Below are 22,099 nucleotides of genomic sequence, written 5' to 3'. Positions count from 1 at the left end.
TCCATTTGTTTATTTATGAATTCCATTTGTGTGAATTGACTATATATTTTTAGGTATTAAGTACGATGCTGAAAAAGAAGAAAAATCCTTGCAGGATATTAAACAGAAAGAGCTATCCCGAATTGAAGAAGCCCTTCAAAAAGCAGCAGAAAAAGGTAAAAAGTTTGTTTTAGATAAACTTAGATATTCTACCTATATTTTAGATATATTTAGTTTCCTTTAAAGATGATGCTTTCATAAGCCTTCATAAGCTGCAGTTCTAAAGAAATAATTTTTAAAAACTTTCAAAATATTGGTTATATTTTCATGACTCACATTTAATTGTCTTTTTTCTGTAAGTGTTTTATCATGTTGCTAATCTGATTTTTCCACTTTTCTTAATTAGTCATTTTTATTGTGCTACTTTAGGAGACTTTCCAAATTTAGAGTATTTGCAGGCCTGTTTATTTCGGCCAAATGTTAATAGTTTCTTTGTGTGCGTTTTTACCTGTGTTCTTGCTAGATAATGAGGTTAAGCATAATGCTATAGTGAAATGATGTTTAGGGGAAATGCTGCTGTAATTCTAGTCCTAGCTGTCTCCCTTTATGTTGTACGGGATAATAAAAAAACAACAAAACAAAGAAACAACTTGATTCTTCAGGTTTTGACATTTTAAAATCTTGCCTTATGTTTACATTTTTGTTTTTATCTAAAAATAAATCTGATGACCTTGATTTGGTTTATAGAGCAAGAATAAGGATAAGATGAAAGAGTATTTGTAGAGTGATTAATTGAAGGACTTTTCCAGACATCCAGTGTTTATCTCTTTTAAGTCAATCAGCAATTGCTGATTAGGGTATAAGAATTATTAGAATTTTATATAATTTTTATGTCATTTGGTGGCATGCATATATATTTGTATGATGAAGATAGTCTTCCTTGAAAGATAAAGCAAATATTGAGTTAGAAATGATGTTAATTATATTTAGATGTAATAAGATTTCTTAGCTTAAGCTGTTGACATTTAATTGAATCAATTTGAAATCTTTTTTAAAAATAGCTTGTTCCTTAAAGTTTTTAATCAGAGTTTTAAATTCTTGCTCCAGGTATTTTTTTCTTATGCAGAAATATTGATTATTTTATTAAAAGTCACTAAACTATTTAAAAATACAGAGGTTACCATAATGGAAGAAATTTTCTAAAAGCCTCAATATTTTTTCCCTTATTTTCACACTTAAGCTTATTTTGTCTTCCTGCTGAAGCTTAAGTATCTGTATTTTTAGGAAAACAGTTTTTTAAAAAAATTTATATTATTTTTGTGTGGCAAATAAAGCAAGACAAGAATGGTTTTGTTTCATGACAATTCAGTGTGATTTTTTTCTTTATGTTTAATTTTGGCTAATTTATATATATATAAATAGTACTATAAAAATGAAGACCATGAATTGGAGAGCACTAGAGTTTCACTTTTTTTCTTTAAATTATTCAGATTAGGATATTGACATATGTATATTCATCAACAGATATATTGATATATACTTAGAGATATTGATATATACTTAGAGATATTGATATATACTTAGAGATATTGATATAACATATAATTACACATTTATCATTTACAATTCCATAACATAATGTCATATACATATATATATATATATATATATATGTTGTTATTAAGAACCAAATCTCAAACGCCACCTTTTTTAAAGATGGAGCATAACTTGTGTTTGTTTAAAAAATGCTTTAGTATTTTCAGTCACCTGTAAGAAAAGGCATGGTATATAGTCTCATTTGTTTTCGTAGTTGACAGTTTAATTGGTAATATAATTATCTATTTTACACACATTTCATACTTAGCCTTAGGAAATTTTGACTCCTGGGTATTCAGTGCTGAGAAAACTGATAATTGGGTCTGATAAAGAGGCTATTGTGAATGGTTTGACATAAAGGATGTACATCTGTAGTATTTTGTGTGAATTGAACTGTTAGGCCTATGGTGTGTAAAGTAATGACATTATAGCTTGGATGATAAATTTTAAGTTTTTTTCGTACAGAATTGAAATTCAACAAGTGAAACTGTTTTAACACGCAGTCTTAACATGTTAACATTTGTCAAAAAATGTTTTGAGTCTAAAAGGTGAATTCAGGAATTGGGAAGTATATTTGGATTATTATTTTCTTAACTGTAAGAAATACATTTAATTATGTTGCAATTTTTTTTCTCATTTCTATGGATATGAGTCACATCTTAAAATATTATTCATGTGAATGATAGAAGACAACCCTGACCTTTATATATTTTACATTTTACCATTATTAATAGTTATTACTTAATTGTACTTTATTTTTCTACTCTTTATTGATATTAAAAGCACAAAAGCACCATTGTACGTGTATAGGGACTCAGAGAGGGAAGGGGAGGAGGTGATTCAACTCTAAGCAGCAGATGATAAAAATGAAAACAATTATCATGCTGATTGGCTCAAAAAAAGCATTTTGACTTAGTTTGTTTTATTTGATAAAAATATACTGTTTCCCACTATCATTGGAATAAAAGGAAATTGAAATGTAACTATGAGTTCATTTCTAGAAGATTTGCTCAACTGTAAAAATAAACTCTTTGATATTTTTCTCCTTTTATTTCATTGGAGTGAGTTTATTTTCCTGTGAAGGCTATCATAAAGATTAAATTCCTAGTAAGTCCAAAAGATTGCAAATGCTAGATTCTGTACCTAACATGTTGGATTTTATCAAAGTAATACGTACACACAGTTGAAAATCAATATTTTGGCCAAAAAGACATGATGAAAAATGGCAGTTCATTCAGACCAACTCCTTTGAGTTAATAATATATGTATATATATATTTTTTGGGACAGAGTGTCGCTTTGTCTCCAGGTGCTAGGCTGGAGTGCAGTGGCGCGATCTCGGCTCACTGCAACCTCCGCCTCCTGGGTTCAAGCAGTTGTCCTGCCTTAGCTTCCTGAGTAGCTGGGACTTCAGGCTGGTGACACCACGCCCAGCTAACTTTTGTATTTTTTAGTAGAGATGGGGTTTCGCCATCTTGGCCAGGATGGTTTCAGTCTCTTGACTTTGTGATCTGCCCGCCTTGGCCTCCCAAAGTACTGGGATTATAGGCGTAAGCTACCGCGCTCGGCCTGAGTTAATAATATTTTTTTTTTAGCAATGTTAACATCTGTCATTAATCTAGTTCATTAATATAGGGCATTATCAGGACTTCCTGTTATGGTAGTGAAGGAGTTTACTTCTCTTACTATCTCCTTGCACCCTTAATTCTCCTTCCCATTTTCTCATAATAAGGACATATCATAATTTTTGGCCAATTACTAGTCAGTACTTAGATTACTATGACAATACAGTTATTGTTTACTGCGCAGGTTAGATGATATATGTGTTAGGCAGTTTTTGTATTGCTCTAAAGGAATACCTGAGACTCGATAATTTATGAAGAAAAGAATTTTAATTGGCTCACAGTTCTGCAGGCTCTACAGGAAGCATGGTGCTGGCACTTGCTCCTGGTGAGGGCCTCAGGAGCTTTCAATCATGGTAGAAGGTGAAGTGAAAGCAGTCATGTCATCATTTATGAGGGACTCACTCCCTTAATCCAGTCATTTCACATCAGGCCCCACCTCCAACTTTGGGAATCACATTTGAACATGAGATTTGGAGGGGACCAATATCCAAACCGTATTAGTGTACTATGACTGTATTTCCTTTCTTTTACAACCTTTTGTTTTTCTTGAATTTGTAAATGCTTTTGTATTTGCTTAGTCTTATGTGTAAATTTATCTTTAATTCTTTTTCACATGCTACATGAAATTTGTCTGTTATCTGAGTATTGATATTATTTTCCAATCACGTAAAGCCATCTGTTGGTACTCTCTACCACCCTCTTGTCTTTTGGAGTTTCCCCTCTGAACTGATTGTTTTTTAGACCAGTGCACAGTTGTCATCTTAGGACTGGTCTTAATTGCTCTTCTATTATTAATTCCCTGTTTCCTGGGTCCTTTGCCTTCTTTTTCTTTCTTAGTTTACTCATTTGTTTTGCTAGAGCACATCTAGAAGCTTTTAAGAATGGTTGCATTGGGTATAATTTTGAAAATTCTTTCAAAGCTGAATGTCTTTGTATTTTACCTATACTTGTTTGATGTGTCTGGGACTAGAATGTTAGTTTAAACATTAGAATTTTGGAGGCAATGCTTTCTAGCTTCTAGGTTCTTTTGAAAAAAGTCTGATGCCAGTCTGTACATTATTGGAAGCAAAAAAAAAATTACAGGGTCCTTGGAGCCTCCTGCCAGTTCAAAGACCTTACATTTTAAATGGGCAAATAAGAAATTTGCATAATAATAAGCAAGAGAAAGTGTTGAGTCCCATCAAATAGGTACAGACTGTTTTATGGAGTTCAGAATGAACATGTCATATTCAGTCAAAGAAATCAGGGTAGATACTGTGAAGGTGTGTATTTCAACTGGGTTTAAAGGATGGATCTGCGAAAAGGAGAGCAGGCATTCTAGGTACAGGAGGCAGTGAGGTGGAAAAGTGTAGATCATCTGTGGGCACAGCTAACAGTTTGCTGGTATGATAGAGATTAGTTGGATTTAGGGTTGGAAAGCTAAGTTTAGATCAATTTTAAGAGATTTACATGCTCTAATGATGTTAATGGTAATGACAGTAAAAGCAGCTGACCTTTATTGAGCATTTACTATTCACCAGTTACTCTTAAAATACTTTGTATGAATTAACCCATTAATAGTCGCATGCTGTGTAAGTGCTATTGTTCCCATCTTACAGTTGAGGAAAGTGAAAGTTAAGTAACTTGTTCTAGGTCATATGGTTAGAAAATAGAACTAGAATTTGAACCCAGTCTGGCTCTAGATCTTGTATTCTTAACCCTGTACAATGTGAACTTTCATCTGTAGCCACTGGGGAAGTAAGTTTTCCTTTTTCTTTCTTTGAGAGTCCAAGGAATCACATGATCAGAGCTATGATTTAAGGAAGTTAAACTTGCAGTCTTGTCTAGGGTAGACTGGATTTGGAGAGCGAAGTAGAAAATGCTATCTAGCCATTATTAACAAGAATGGATATAAAGGATTCAGACAGTGTATCTAAAGAGATCAGATCACACTAAAGTAAGATGAGATCATTTCAGCTGACTGTAAAATTAGTGTCAAATATCACAGTAATATTTTATTCTGAAAATGGGCAAAATGGCATGCAAAAAGAGAACCAAAATAGCAGATTTTTGCATTGTTTGAAAACTTGTCATAATTGATATTTACCTGCCTCACATAGTTTGAAATGATTATTATAATTTTATTGTTAAGTAGTTTTGTTTTAATATTATGAAAATAAAATTTTTGTGTTGAAAGAACAAAAATGGTGTCACTGTTAATATTTCCTTAGAAATAAATAGTTTTGATGTCACCAAATTTTAATTGTCCCGTTACATGATTTCTGATTATTTGAAATTAAGTTTAGGCATATTTTATATGTGAAATTAAAGGTGTCTTTAAATTGCTTTGCATTTTGATTATTGCTGCCACATGGATGCAGGCACACATTCAGGGGAGTTTATATATGGCTTGGAAAACTTTGTTTACAAGGACATCAAGCCTGGTGGGTATGCATGGTTAATTATATTCAACTATATAAACATATTCTTGTATATGCTTGTGCTTTTGGTGGAGTCCATTTGATGGCATGCCATCCTTTTAGAAAATATGGAAATGTAATTTGTGATTTCCCCCTTTACCACCGTTTCCTTTTCCTCACCTGTAGTCATTTATTCATTCACTAAATATTAGAGTGTCTTCCTGTGGCAATCACTGTGCTGGATGATGCTGGATGTTTGTGGGTAAACAAACATGATTCACTGTTCTTCTGAAGCTTTTAATGTGATCTACAGCTAACTTTCAGATTTGGGCTACCCTTTTGACTTTAGTTCCAGAGTTCTGAATTAAGTAGTTTCTGAATTAAGCAGTTCTTCTCTGATAGTGGTGGTTTTGAAACATGAAAAGCAATAAAGTGGATTTTTAAAAAAAATTCAGAACCTTAATAGGAGGTGTTTCTCTGAGCTTCCTCTCATGTCCTCTTTGATTTGTTTCACCTCTGTAGTAGCTCTGGAAGTACCTCTAGACTACTGTTCTGTACAGCATACTGAAATTTCAAGCTTCACAAAATGGAGATTAAAGGCTTACTGTTTGTATTCAGATTTATAATACGATTCTTTTATGTACTAGGAAGTCTACCAAATACATTAAAATAACAATATTTAATATTTTACAGAATTGGATTTGTTAAACTTTGTTTTATATCATACTTCAAGAGCTTGTTGTATTAATTCAATCATACTTAAAATTTGTTTTGATTAAATGACAAGTGGGTCTGTATCTTGAAATTTAAACAATAAGCATCATGTTAGAATTATTTCTGTATTTAGGAACTTTAATATGTTGATTCATTATGACAAATGGAAGAAGAATTTTCATGGCAGACTTCACAGCATTAGGTGATACTGCCCTGAGGTATTCCTCTGAGCTTCCCTTCTACTCCTTTCATAAGTGTGGCTGACTGTGTTAATTTATCTTATAGTTACTTTGTTTAATATAAAACATAGCATGGAAATACTCATGGCTCACTGTCCCGTTTTGTAGGCTGTAGTCAGACCAGCTCGCTGTAGACTGGACAGCATTGTTAAAAACAGCAGACTATAACAGCAGTGACTGTAAAAGGAAACCTCATTAATTCAGTTTTTTTAAAAAAGGTACATTAGCCTAGATAAAAAATGAGGTCCAGAATGTTGGTGCTTCTGAAATGAGAATAGTTTATTTTGTTGATGATATCTTCATTCAGCTGGCTAAGACTTAACGTGTGTTTCATGATCGTTCTCTTTTCAGTTTCTGAGTGTATATTATTTCCTCATTTGATGTTACTTTTTTTTTTATTCTAAAGCAATGGTTCTCAAAAAGTCAAAATGATTTTCATAATAATACTGAACATTATTTAGTTTTTCTTTTGTTGACATTTTCATTGCTGGTGCAAAAGCAATAGTGTGTGAGATTGCTGGCTGCTGTAGCATGATTCAAGATAGTGGCACCAAACTATACTAGTCGTCACTGTATTCTTCACTACCATGCACTCACAGTAAGCAAAATGAAATGAAAAAATTAGCAATTTTTACTTATGAATTCCTTTGGTGAAGTAGAAAGTTTTAAATTTTAATAAACTTCAACCCTTGAGCATGTCTCTAATATTTTGTGCAACAGCAGAGAAGGTATGCCTGAAGCATTTCTGCAAACTGAAGTAAGATGATTGTCTCAAGGAAAAGTACTTGTGCAGATGTTAGAGTTGTGAGCTGAGCTAGTTGCTTTATTTTCTGGAAAGCCATTTTTAGTTGGAAGAATCACAGACTACCATTATTCAGTTTTGGTTGTTTGGTAGACACCTCAACAAAACCACTTCAAGGAAAACAACTGGCAGTATTTGTTGCCAATGATAAAATTTGAGCTCTTGAGTAGAATTTTGGAAAACTTCTATTCGCCACCTTGAGATCGACAGCTTCCCAGTAATACTTTAAGACTTTTCTGATGAGATTGGTGGTAATATTAACAGCTGTGACTTTTGACATTAAATAATGAAATTACTTGACATTTGGAAGACTTGCATAATTCAATAAAGCAACATTTCCAATGGATGATAAAAAACATACATGTGTAAAGGGTTCATTTAAAGTGCAAGATGGACTAATTGATTTTAATTTGTATGAAAAATTCATTGATAGGGTTTCAGATTCCATGATGCTTAAAGGTAGCTACCTTTAAGAAACTTCCACTTGTCAAATTTGATATAATATCTATAATTTCATGAAAAGGCATTGAAAATGTTCCTCCCTTTTCCAGTTATGTATCTAGAATGAGATCAGATTTTCGTCATGTCTTTCAATTAAAACAACATATCTCAACAGATTGAAGGCAGAAGCAGATATGCTAATCCAACTGTCTTCTACTAAGTCAGACATTAAAAGAGTTGTAAGAATGTAAAACCATGCGACTTTTTTCACTAAAACTTAGTGGTATGTAATGGCTTATTATTTTTAGATACACTCATACTTTTTTTTCAGTTTTTATTTCTGATATGATAACTATCAGTATTTATAACACAAATATATAAAAAGTTCTTTAGAGTCCTCAAGTTTATTTACTTTTATTTTTTATTGCATTTTAGGTTTTGGGGTACATGTGAAGAACATGTAAGGTTGTTGCATAGGTACACACATGGCAGTGTGGTTTGCTGCCTTCCTTCCCATCACCTGTATCTGACATTTCTCCCCATGTTGTCCCTCCCCAGCTCCACACTCCCCTGTCCCTCCCCTGTTTCCCCCCTACAGACCCCAGTGTGTGGTGCTCCCTCCTTGTGTCCATGTGTCCCCATTGTTCAACACCTGCGTATAAGTGAGAACATGCAGTGTTTGATTTTCTGTTCTTGTGTCAGTTTGCTGAGAATGATGATTTCCAGGTTCATCCATGTCACTACAAAGGACACGAACTCATCATTTTTCATGGCTGCGTATATTCCGTGGTGTATATGTGCCACATTTTTCCTGTCCAGTCTATCATCGATGGGCATTTGGGTTGGTTCCAAGTCTTTGCTATTGTAAACAGTGCCGCAATGAACATTTGTGTGCATGTGTCCTTATAACAGAACGATTTATAATCCTTTGGATATATACCCAGTAATGGGATTGCTGGGTCAAATGGAATTTCTATTTCTAGGTCCTTGAGGAATCACCACACTGTTTTCCACAATGGTTGAACTAATTTACACTCCCACCAACAGTATAAAAGTGTTCCTATTCCTCCACATCCTCTCCAGCATCTGTTGTCTCCAGATTTTTTAATGATCGCCATTCTAACTGGCGTGAGATGGTATCTCAATGTAGTTTTGATTTGCATTTCTCTAATGACCAGTGATGATAAGCATTTTTTCATATGTTTGTTGGCCTCATACTTTTTGAAAAGTGTCTGTTCATACCTTTGCCCACTTTTGAATGGGTTTGTTTGTTTTTTTCTTGTAAATCTGTTTTAGTTCTTTGTAGATTCTGGATATTAGCCCTTTGTCAGATGAGTAGATTGCAAAAATTTTTTCCCATTCTGTTGGTTGCCAATTCACTCTAATGACTGTTTCTTTTGCTGTGCAGAAGCTGTGGAGTTTGATTAGGTCCAATTTGTCTATTTTGGCCTTTGTTGCCAATGCTTTTGGTGTTTTAGTCATGAAGTCCTTGCTTATGCCTATGTCCTGAATGGTTTTGCCTAGATTTTCTTCTAGGGTTTTTATGCTGTTAGGTCTTATGTTTAAGTCTTTAATCCATCTGGAGTTAATTTTAGTGTAAGGTGTCAGGAAGGGGTCCAGTTTCTGCTTCCTGCACGTGGCTAGCCAGTTTTCCCAGCACCATTTATTAAACAGGGAATCCTTTCCCCATTGCTTGTTTTTGTCAGGTTTGTCAAAGATCAGATGGTTGTAGATGTGTGGCATTGCCTCCGAGGCCTCTATTCTGTTCCATTGGTCTATATCTCTGTTTTGGTACCAGTACCATGCTGTTTTGATTACTGTAGGCTTGTAGAATAGTTTGAAGTCTGGTAGCGTGATGCCTCCAGCTTTGTTCTTTTTGCTTAGAATTGACTTGGCTATGTGGGCTCTCTTTTGGTTCCATATGAAGTTCAAGGTGGTTTTTTTCCAGTTCTGTGAAGAAGGTCATTGGTAGCTTGATGGGGATAGCGTTGAATCTGTAAATTACTTTGGACAGTATGGCCATTTTCATGATACTGATTCTTCCTATCCATAAGCATGGAATGTTTCTCCATCTGTTTGTGTCCTCTCTTATTTCATTGAGCAGTGGTTTGTAGTTCTCCTTGAAGAGGTCCTTTACATTCTTTGTTAGTTGTATTCCTAGGTATTTTATTCTCTTTGTAGCAATTGTGAATGGCAGTTCATTTTTGATCTGGCTTTCTTAAGCCTGTTTCTGTCACTTCATCAGACTCATTCTCCATCCAGCCTTGTTCCCTTGGTGAGGAGTTGTGATTCCTTGAAGGTGGACAGGCGTTCTGGTTTTGGGTGTTTTCATCCTTTTTGCGCTGGCTTCTTCCCATCTTTTTGGATTTATTTACCTGTGGTCTTTGTAGTTGTTGACCTTCAGATGGGGTCTCTGAGTGGATGTCCAGTTAGTTGATGATGAAGTTATTTTTTTCTGTTTCTTAGTTTTCCTTCTAACAATCAGGCCTCTCTGCTGTAGGACTGCTGAGGTCCACTCCAGGCCCTGCTTGCCTAGCGATCACCTGCAGCAGCTGCAGAACGTAAGGGTTGCTGCCAGTTTCTTCTTCTGCTATCTTTGTCCCAGAAGGATACCCACCAAATGTCAGTCTGACCTCAGTTATGAGGTGTCTCTTTGGATATACAGGGGTCAGGGAGCTGCTTGAGGAGACAGTCTGTCCTTTATAGGAGCTTAAGTGCTGAGCTGTGATCTCCGTTGTTCCATTCAGAGCTGCTGGGCAGGTATGTTTAAGTCTGCTGTAGCAGAACTCATAACACCTTTTTTTTCCCCCAGGTGTTCTGTCCCGGGGAGGTAGGGCTTTATTTATAAGTTTTTGTCATGCTGCTGCCTTTTTTCAGGGCTGCCCTGCCCAGCAAGGAGGCAGCCTAGTCACAGTCTGCCTGCAGATTTGCTGAGCTGCTATGGGCTCCGCCTAGCTGTGGTGTGAACTTCCCTGCAGTCCTGTTTATAGGGGTATAGTTAGAACTGCCTTGGCAGTGGCGGCCCACTTCTGTAATGGCGGAGTCTCTCTGTAGTGGCAGACTGCCTCAGTAATGGTGGACTGCCTCAGCAATGGGGGACTACCTCGGTAGTGGTGAATTGCCTCGGTAATGGTGGACGCCCCTCCCCCACAGAGCTGGACCATCCCGGGTTCAGCTGTGCTTGCTGTGAAACTCCCAATCCAGAGGATTTCAGATTGCTGTTTTTTGTCAGGGTGGGACCGGCCGAGCCTGATCACCTGGCTCCCTGCCTCAGACCCATTTTTTTTTTCAGTTGAACGGGTGACTCTGTCTTCAGGCATCTCAGTCACCAGTTGAAATGGTACCCGGATTTGTGTGATTTCTTGTGCGTAGACCCGCTGTCCAGGCTGAAACAGCCGCTGGAGACTCGTGCCACTTTTTTGCTGGGGAATCTCCTGGCCTAGCCCCCTGTTTCAGTCCCCTTTTTTTTCAGTTGAACAGGCAATTCTGTCTCCCAAGCATTCCAGTCGCCAGTTGAAAAGGCACCCGGATTTGTGTGAGATTTTGTGCAGAGACCCACTGTGCTGGCTGAAACAGCCATTCTGGAGATTCGTGGCCCTTTTCCGCCCAGGAATCTCCTGACCTGGCTCCCTGTTTCAGTCCCCTTTTTATCGGTTGAATGGGTGACTCTGTCTCCCAGGCGTTCCAGTCGCCTGTTGAAAAGGCACTGGGATCTGTGTGATTTCTGTTGTGGCGACCCACTGCGCCGGCTGAAACAGCTGCTCAGAGATTTGTGGAGCTTTTTTTGCCTGGGAATCTCCTGGCCTGGCTCCCTGTTTCAGCCCCCATTTTATCAGTTGAATGGGCAATTCTGTCTCCCAGGTACTCCAATCGCCAGCTAAAATGGTGTCGGGACCCGTCTATTTTGTGCAGAGACCCACCGCGCTGGCCAAAACAGCCGTGCTGGTGACCCTTGGGGCTCCTCTGCCTGGGAATCTCCTGGTCTGTGGGCAATAAAATTCTTGTCTGGAAATGCGGCATCCACTCACCCTCTGCGCTCTTGCTGGGAGCTGCAATCCTCAGCTGCTCCTAATTGGCCATCTTGGAGTCCTCAAGTTTTAAATGTTAAATGAGTTGTGAAACGAAAATGTTTGAGAACTGCTTTAGTGTGTGGTTGAGAATCATAAATTTATTATTTATTGGATTAATTAGAAATTTTTTCTAAAGTGCTGTATGGCACTAAAATTAGATTTAAACTGTTTAGACAGGTTTAAACATGGTTTATCTGCCATTGAGATGAAAGGCGAATATGGGGCTAGAACAGATATGAAACCAGAAAGATAATTGGTCAGGTAAGAAGAGAATTTAAACCCGGGCAGCTGAGTCTGTGTCTTTGAAAGCTGTTCTACCAAGTGGAATGGTTTTCATGGCTAGTCTGGCTTTCTTACTTGTTTCTTTTCAAATGACATTTCTTTGAGAACTTATTCTTTTTATGTATATTTGATTTATGAATAGAACAGAGTCAGTGACTTTTACAGTGGCAAGAATTACTGGTATTGCACTATTGTGATTGTGTTACATTACTTATTAAATGTTTTCTTCTTGAAACTGAGGATTTTATTTTTGTAGTCCAGGATTTGTTTTTTAATTTTTATAGTGGCAGAACAATTTGCTTTTAAAAATCAAGGAAGAACAAATTAAAAATTTCAAGCCAAATTATTCTCTTAAATATATATAACATTAATTTAGTTGCATGTGGATTTTTTAAATCCATTTGAACAGATAAGTATTGTATGTTTTGTGCCCAGGTATTAGGATAATCTCTGACCTAATGAAGTCTTCTGCCTGATGGCAAGACAATTGAACAAACACTTCAGATACATTATAATCACTGTTTATGAAGTTCTGTGTAAGGTACAGGCCCTGGGGCTACTTGGAGGAGTTTAAGAAGGCTTCGCACAGACAGTAGTGCTGGACCTGAGATTTAAAAGCTGCCTAGGAGTTCGCCTGGTGAAGAACTTCAGGGAGGGTGACACAAGTTCGGGGAATGACATATGTAGACGCATTAGGCATTAGAATGTATGGCTTGTTTTGGAAAGTGTAAATATTTCTGTAGTATCCAATGCAAGGATGCATGGCAGGAGATAGAACAGGACAGGGAGGTAGGGGTCACATCATAAAAGGACATTCTTTATTGTGTAAACACATTTTAATTTTGTGTGGCAGGTTGCATTGAGCCTGTAAATAATTTTGAGCAAGAGATTAACAGGCTGTAATTAGTTTTTTAAAACACATAAATCTGGTAACAGTATTGAAGGACCTTTAGTAGGAGGTGAGGCTGGAGAGTAGAGACCAGTTGATAAAACAGAGACTGCTGAAAGAGTTCAGAATGGGAGTGATGCCTGGTACAAAGTTGAGTATGAAGATTTGTAAGTTGAGTAAGACAGGTATCGGTAAATGCCAGAATGCAGTGAGGCAGTGTCAAAAGAGAATGAGGTTTTAAAGGAATTGCTAATAGAATTCAGTGTACAGTCCAATGTAGATGTTATGCCCAATGAATATTCTTTATATCCTTGAGCCATTAAATAATTTTGTGTGTGAAGTGTATCATCCAGAGGAAGTCATCTATTGCCAACTTACCCTTTCATTTCATCTGTATGCCTATGTTCCTACCATGTGTTTATCAAAACCTTCTTCTGAAAGTTTTATATTCTGTCATTGTTACATTTCCAATATTTTGGTAATATTGAAATTAAAGTGTAACTTTGTAAAGTCATTAATATTGTAAATGGCATTGGGAATGGAGATTTTATCCAATTTTAGTATAATTACACCTGCCAATTTATTTTCTGGATTAAAGAAGGTTATTCTTTACTGTAGAAGGTTATTCTAGACTAAAGAAGATTTGTGAATTTGTGTTTATATTGAAGTAACGGGTCAGTTTAGAATAAGGTAAGGTGAGTTGTGCCAGAATTTGCTGTCAGGAAGAATTCTATTGTTTTTTTTTCCTGTCCTGTAGTCTGCTAACTTGAATTTTATCCTTTTCTCACTAAAATGCTTCCACTGAGAAGGACGTAAACGTAAAAAGCACAAAAAACATTTTAAGAAACCTTTTAAAGGTCTTGATCGTTCAAAAGGTAGGTAAAGTAGTTTTGTACCATGGTGTTGTTTATACACGTTGCTACTTTATTTCGGACTTGGAATGTGAAATGAGTGTTAGATGCCAGTTGGAAGGTGAAATGAATGTCGGATAAACAGTATAACTTCAAAAGCATTTTAGGTTGGAAATGCATATTAAAATATAAATAAAGACACTATGGCTGTAATTTCCATTGAGTAGTACCTTAGCTGTCCTTTAGTTATTAATTTTGAGGTGCATGAGAATTTCAACTTTTGAGCTTGTATTTTTCTATTTTTTAATAGATAAGCCAAAAGAAGCCAAAAAGGATACATTTGTGGAAAAATTGGCAACTCAAGTAATAAAAAATGTACAAGTAAAAATCACAGATATTCACATTAAATATGAAGATGATGTAAGTAATTTTTATTTACTCAGTTTAAGTTAATAATTAAATATGTATTTTATAATATTTTTGACTTTTCTACATATGGATTATCCATACCCATTTTTAAATCCAAGATTGATTTTTTTCTTATGAGTACACTACCATATGTTCTTGTATTAGGCTATTTTTATTGAGCATTTATATACATAAATATATTATAAAATTACCATGTATTCCTTTCTGAAGCTGATAAAAGAGGTTTTTGGATTGTCCTCAATTATCCTCTGGTATTTTTTTTTGAATTTTGTTTTCCATGTTGAGACTCATCATATTAAAACTTTAAGGAACTAATTTTTGCTTTATGCTGACAAAAGAGTTAATTCTAAAAGGTGATGAAAAAACTATTGGTAATGTTAATTGCCCCCAAAATGACTAAAACTCTGGTCACCTGACTGTAGTCTCAGTCTCTTTACTTTCCACTGAATTGGACTGAACACCCACAGCTATTCACACACGTGTGGAACAGTAATTTCACAGAAGAAACCAAACTCACTCATAATCAGAAGTGTAACATCAGCTGATAAAGAACTGTCTAACTGGCTAATTTTAATTCAAATGTAACACATTTTTTGAACAATATGTATTGCTTTGTTTAAAAGTTTGAAACATGTAAGAAACCTCGAATTTTTTCATTTATCTAGGAACTTGGAAATGTTGTTCATTGTTTCTAAAAATGAGTTTGCATTCTTTTTGTTTTTAAGTTGCTTCAAGTTTGAATTGAATTAAAGCAATACTGACATTTCTAGAATTTATTTTTCTTTTCTTGATAAGTTCCCTGTGTAACTTGATAGTCAGCAGGAGGCACTTGTAGATTTTCAAAAAACACCATCTCTGTCATACCGACTTTATCTCTTGGCTTAATGGAGTCATTAAAATGAATTGTGTTAACAAATAAAAGTCTTAAAGAAACCTAACTCATAAATGCCTTGTTAATGACAAACTTAAGAAAATAAAGTGTACTCAACACATTATGAAAGTAGAAGATTTTATCATTAAAATCCTATGTGAAGAAAAGCAAACCTGAGTACGCTATTGGTAGGAATGTAAATTACTACAGCCATTTTGGAAAACAGTGTGGAGTTTCCTCAGAAAACTAAAAATCGAATTACTATATGATCTAGCAGCCCCATTTCTAATTTGTAATATTAAACTTTATCATAGGTTTATATATATATGAAAAAGCATAGCATATTTAGGGTTTGGTACTATTTGTGGTTGGAGACATCCACTAGGGAGCTTGGAACATATCTCCCGAGGGTAAGAGGATACTGATTTCAATTCCTCTGTATCCAAAGGAATTGAAATCAGTATTTCAGAGAGATGGCTGCATTCCCTTGTTCATTTTAGCACTATTCACTCTAGGGAAGATTGCCCATCAATGGATGAATGGATAAATAAAATGTATATATACACAATGGAATAGTATTCAGCCTTTAAAAAGGAAGAAATTCTTTCATTTACAAAATTATTTATTAAGAAATGGGTGTATCAAAGATAGACTGGATAAAGAAAATATGGCACATATACACCATGGAATATGATGCAGCCATAAAAAAGGATGAGTTCGTGTCCTTTGCAGGGACATGGATGAAGCTGGAAACCATAATTCTCAGCAAAGTAACACAAGAACAGAAAACCAAACATTACATATTCTCACTCATAAGTGGGAGTTGAACAATGAGAACCCATGGACACAGGGAGGGGAACGTTACACACTGGGGCCTGTAGTGGGGTAGGGGGCTAGGGGAGGGATAGAAGTGGGTAGGGGGCTAGGGGAGGTATAGCATTAGGAGAAATACTTAATGTAGATGGTGGGTTGATGCCGTGCAGCAAACCACCATGTCATGTGTATACTTACGTAACCTGCATGTTCTGCACATGTACCCCAGAACTTAAAGTATAATGATAATAAAGAAATGGGTGTAGAGAAAATATAATAATTTATCATAAAGATGCTCACTGGATAATAACTGTGGTTTATAGGTAGTACATTAGCAACTGAGGGTTGTCTTTAATAAAACTAATGACAATTTCTTCAGAAAGAGCTGCAAGTTACTTTGAGCTAGTTATCTCTAAGTATACAAAGATGACTGTGGGAATTAAGGAAAATATTTTGCCACAAATCATCATATATCTGATGTTAATTAAAAATGACTTATAAAGCTATTCATGCTTCTCAACTGTACTACATGGATTTTTTTTCAATTTGAGAAAAGTGTATGTGACTAAACTCTGGAATCCCAGTTAGATGATTTAGAACATTATCTTTTTCCCTTCTCCCTAGTTTCCTTAGTTTCTGCCATGACCAAACAGTTCTATAAGACTTTTCTTTAAGATGTCTAAAACAGTGATACTGTGCACATTGTGGTATAGTTTAAGCACCGTGGATTGCAACTTAGATATTGAAGATCAGAAATAGAGCAAAAACTTGAACACAAATCCAGTTGAGTTGTATGAGTTAACTTGCAAACACATTTCCCTCTGCTGCTTATTGTAAAGAACATGGATTTGCCTTCACCATCCGTGTTTTTTACTCTTATCTTTTCTTTTTGGTAGGTCACTGATCCAAAGCGGCCTCTTTCATTTGGTGTCACACTGGGAGAGCTTAGTCTATTGGTAATGTTTGTTTTATTTAAAACTTCTGTGGATCCTGTAAAGTATTATTCTGAAGTCACAGGGTAAATTATCTAAAATCAACTGTGCTGTAAAGAACTATGATTTTTTAAATGTGTTATCACGCCACAACTTTTCCAGAAGTTTATCATTTTTAGTGATGCTATTATTACATTTTAAAATTAAATTGTCTTTCCATATAACAAATATCAAAATACCATTATTGAATAATTTGAAAGAAAAAAAGCTGTATCTTAAACATGGGAAAGTAGGGGAAGATGAATTTCTGTAGAGTAATGTACTCATCTTTGGTATAGGTAGATGGAATTTCTTAATAGGTTGTAGATATACATATGTTTATATGTGTGTGCATGTGTGTACATATGCATCTCTGGGCTATATGTAAATTAATTGTTTTTGATTATTTTGTAATGAGTTTTTCTTTTAATGGTTTTTAAGAGTAGACAGTTGTGTATATTATTCACATACATATATATACACATGCAGCTATCTACCCTTAAATTTACATATAGGCTGGACATTTATATACATATATATATAAAATATATAGGCTGGATTTTTGTTTTCTATTTTTTCACCATCAGTATATTTTACTATTATATGTATATATATAGGCTGTACATTTTTTTTCTATTATGGGCAACTAAGTGGTAGGAAACATGTTTTAGGGTGTGTTAGTGAAGACAGATAGCTGAATTAGGTTTTGCTATGGAGAAGATGTGGTTCACTTAGATACTTTTAAACTTGAGGACAGTGAACCATAAATGATACCAGATAAGTTTGCCTTGTTACTGCTTATATGAGAGGGCCTCGGTAGGGAAAGAAGAGGAAGAAGAATGGAAGGGCAGTAGACTGCTAGAGAAACAGAAAAAGAAGGACATGGTTATATGGAAGGCTTAACAATGTTATGGGCATATAGAGAAGCACAGAAGAACAGAGCAGAAACAATAAAGAAAAAGAGACAGCTGAAGAAACAAAGGAAACGAAGTGAAGGAAGCTAGTGTTTAAATACTGTTTATCCTTTGCCGGTTTCTAAAATGAATTTGAAGAAACTTTTGACAAAAAGAAGTATACAATAACACCTTTAACAAGGGTAGAATCTGTGTTCTAAAGGATAGAGAGAGAGTTGTTCCAGAAAACTGTACCTAATGATATTGGTCATAACGGAGCATAGTAACTTTGTGCTTCTAGCAGACAATGCACAAAATACAAAATGGTCATATATCTCCTATTGTCTAATAACAGATATACTAGTGCGTAAGAATATGTAGTTTCCTTAGCGTTTGCTGTTTGACCCTTTGTATCTTTGCTCAGACTCTTGATTCTGCTTTAGTTGTCTGTATTACTCTCTTCCCTTTATCTGCCTGGTGATTCTACTCAAGTTTTAATACTTATGTGATATATGACCTTTTCTTTCTCATTCTTTTTCATTTCCTTCTTAGAATTTGCCACTCTCTCTTTTATGCTTCCTATTTTATTTTATCAAAGACCTGCAAAATAATATTATACTGGTTACCATGTTAATCTCCTTCTGCCAAAACCACATTCATTCACTAGCATAGTATCTATAAGGTATATTGCTGAGTCAAAATGAGGAAACTGAGGCCAGTGTGAGAAAATGAGAATCCAATTTATTCAGCTCCTGGGCGAGGTTCTGTGGTCCGGGAAGGGGCCAGAGAAGTTGCGCTGGGTTTCTTAGGGTGTGGGGTTTTATAGGGAGTGGAGGTAATTGATTGGTCATTAGGGAGACAAAGAGCAAACAGTTTCATTGGTGACGGGGGTTGATTGATTATTAGGGAAACAGAGCAGACAGTTTTATTGGTCAGGGGAAGTGTTGATTGATTTTTAGGGAAACAAAGAGCAGACAGTTTCAAGGTGCCGATGGGGCGAGCTGCCATTGGTAGCCAGGCGGGACTACTGGTGGGTTGACCGGCTGGGGAGGTCAATGTTAAGCTGCCATTGGACAAATCTTTGGCAGGCTTTTTAAATTTTGAAGGGGTCGAGTGAGGAATGCAGGAGTGGGTGTGTGGAGCCTTCATGGAGAGGCCAGATAGGAGTGGGTGTGTCTGGAATGATGACTTCATTATCCAGCACCGGGAGAGATAAGTATGTCCATTTAGTTCCCGGCAAGGCAGCTGGCCTTACAGTATCTACCTTTTAGTGTTTTCGTGTTGATTAAATGAGATAGTTGATGAAAACATTCGGCACATTGTCTGGCTCAATTATTTCCTGCTTCAGCTATTACAGTGGCTATTATAACAACAGCAGCACTAGCAGACCTACCTCTCTGTATCCATACTGTTTGTTTTTCTTTGCAGTTACAATCTAACTTTTAAATCTAAAGTTATATTCCCACATCTGATCTGGATCTCATCTTACCTATCTTACCGATGCCTTACTCATTTTACTCTCACTCTGCTACTCCACTGAAACAGTTCTTAACAGGTTTCTCAGTAACGCGCTTGCTGCTAAATAAGTTTAGTATTTGGCATTGCTGAACGTGCTGTCCTTGTAGAAACATGGTCATGCTGTAATTTCCATACTGTCCTGGTTTTCTTCCTATTTTACAACAATTATTTGTTTGTTTCTTTAAAAAAGAATGTGTACCATCTTCAGTAGTATACAGGCTGGCTCTCTGTTTTCATTTATACCCAATTCTTTCCAGTAATACACATAGTAGCCCAGTAATTATTTTCTAAGTGAATGAACTCAGTTAAGTTAGAACCATATCAATTCTCTTTTCATTGTTTCTTTGATTTCATCTTATAAATATGTAAATAAATATATAGCTAATATTAACTAACATTAACTAGATGTCTTTTCTTCCTAAGTTATTTTGTTACGTTTTACAAGTATTAAAGCACTGTTATATGATATCTATACCACATTTCACAGGTATTCTCTTTTTCCTTTTAGACTGCAAATGAACACTGGACTCCATGCATATTAAATGAAACAGAAAAAATTATATACAAGGTATTATATTGGAATAAAAATTTTTGTTAGTTTTCTAGGTGCACTTAATTTATTTTCTTGAAGAAACATTGGTGGAGCATCATGTGCCATTGGAGTATGAGTTAAAAGTCTGGGGTCTAGTTTTGGCTATGCTACTTGCTATGTGACCTTCTGTAATCACTTACCAATTCTGAGTTATAGGTTCTTTATCTATCAAATGAAGATATTGGGTACAGTTAATATTTCCCAAATGGTACTTTATGAACATTAGATATTGAGATATTTTTAGATGTTACAGAAAAAATATTCTCTGATCAAGTAAGAATATTGATTGAAGTACTAAGCTATACATAATGAAACAGATATGTTTCTTTTTATTTTAAACTACAGAACTTCACAATACTTTAAATATGTTAACAAATATTGTGAATCCCCAAGAGGGATATTTAGTACATAGTTTTTCCACTGTGTTGATCATAGACTCCTCTCCTACCACCTGTTTTCAGCAAACAGCCATTCGTATCTGCTGGAGGGATCATGTCTTTTTTTTCAGCAAAATACTTACAGGGTCTGTTAAATACTCAATTCTTTTTTTTTTTTTTTTTTTTTTTTTTTTTTTTTTTTTTTTTTTTTTTTTTTTTTTTGAAAATTCAAAACTTTAATGACAACTAATTTTAAAACTACAATAACTTAAAATTCAGCAGTAGGATTTTGAGGGAGGGTAACTTTCTTTTTATTTATTTATTTATTTATTTATTTATTTATTTATTTATTTATTTTTTTTATTGCAATTTAGGTTTAAATACTCAATTCTTAATAAATATTTGGTAATTGAATGAATGAGTTCCTTGGAAAAGTATTCTTCGAAGCACAATTTAGCAAATGCTAGACTTAATAAAGTCTGAATAGCATAGATATATTTTACCCTCATTTTTTTCTTTTTTTCCCCCTTTTTTTTTATTGCATTTTAGGTTTTGGGGTACATGTGAAAAACATGCAAGGTTGTTGCATAGGTGCATACGTGGCAGTGTGATTTGCTGCCTTCCTCCCCTTCACCTATATCTGGCATTTCTCCCCATGCTATCCCTCCCCCACTCCCCACCCCCACCGCTTTCCCCCCAACTCCCCCCAACAGACCCCAGTGTATAGTGCTCCCCTCCCTGTGTCCATGTGTTCTCATTGTTCAACACCCTCCTATGAGTGAGAACATGCGATGTTTGATTTTGTGTTCTTGTGTCAGTTTGCTGAGAATGATGGTTTCCAGGTTCATCCATGTCCCTACAAAGGACGCAAACTCATCGTTTTTGATGGCTGCATAATATTCTATGGTGTATATGTGCCACATTTTTCCTGTCCAGTCTATCATCGATGGGCATTTGGGTTGGTGCCAGGTCTTTGCTATTGTAAACTGTGCCACAATGAACATTCGTGTGCATTTGTCCTTATAGTAGAATGATTTATAATCCTTTGGATATATGCCCAGTAATGGGATTGCTGGGTCAAATGGAATTTCTATTTCTAGGTCCTTGAGGAATCACCACACTGTCTTCCACAATGGTTGAACTAATTTACATTCCCACCAACAGTGTAAAAGTGTTTCTATTTCTCCACATCGTCTCCAGCATCTGTTGTCTCCAGATTTTTTAATGATCGCCGTTCTAACTGGCATGAGATGGTATCTCAATGTAGTTTTGATTTGCATTTCTCTAATGACCAGTGATGATGAGCACTTTTTCATATGCTTGTTGGCCTCATGTATGTCTTCTTTTGTAAAGTATCTGTTCATATCCTTCGCCCATTTTTGAATGGGCTTGCTTGTTTTTTTCTTGTAAATCTGTTTTAGCTCGTTGTAGATTCTGGGTATCAGCCCTTTGTCAGACTGGTAGGCTGCAAAAATTTTTTCCCATTCTGTTGGTTGCCGATTCACTCTGTTGACTGTTTCTTTTGCCGTGCAGAAGCTGTGGAGTTTGATTAGGTCCCATTTGTCTATTTTGGCTTTTGTTGCCAATGCTTTTGGTGTTTTGGTCATAAAGTCCTTGCCTACGCCTATGTCCTGAATGGTTTTCCCTAGGTTTCCTTCTAGTGTTTTTATGGTGTTAGGTCTTATGTTTAAGTCTTTAATCCATCTGGAGTCAATTTTAGTGTAAGGTGTCAGGAAGGGGTCAAGTTTC

General features: G+C 35.6%; 1 protein-coding gene across 4 annotated transcripts in view; it reads left to right on the top strand.

Annotated features, from left to right (window-relative positions):
* Positions 1 to 22,099, top strand: part of VPS13C (vacuolar protein sorting 13 homolog C) — a 205,784-nt gene that overhangs the window by 22,538 nt on the left and 161,147 nt on the right. For 2 of the 4 annotated variants that reach the window (XM_064361367.1, XM_064361369.1), the window contains exons 5-10: positions 54 to 155; positions 5,560 to 5,622; positions 13,845 to 13,910; positions 14,197 to 14,306; positions 16,896 to 16,955; positions 19,890 to 19,949. In XM_064361367.1, coding sequence (XP_064217437.1) covers positions 54 to 155; positions 5,560 to 5,622; positions 13,845 to 13,910; positions 14,197 to 14,306; positions 16,896 to 16,955; positions 19,890 to 19,949 — 461 coding nt within the window. The remainder of the gene's footprint in view (positions 1 to 53; positions 156 to 5,559; positions 5,623 to 13,844; positions 13,911 to 14,196; positions 14,307 to 16,895; positions 16,956 to 19,889; positions 19,950 to 22,099) is intronic. The other 2 variants (XM_064361368.1, XM_064361370.1) reach the window with 1 other exon arrangement.

Source organism: Aotus nancymaae, unplaced genomic scaffold, assembly GCF_030222135.1.
Source record: "Aotus nancymaae isolate 86718 unplaced genomic scaffold, 86718_ANA_hifiasm-v0.15.2.pri h1tg000041l, whole genome shotgun sequence".
In the NCBI taxonomy this organism is placed as follows: Eukaryota; Metazoa; Chordata; class Mammalia; order Primates; family Aotidae; genus Aotus; species Aotus nancymaae.
Note: the sequence above shows the minus strand (reverse complement) of the source record. Positions and strands in the feature narration are given on the sequence as shown.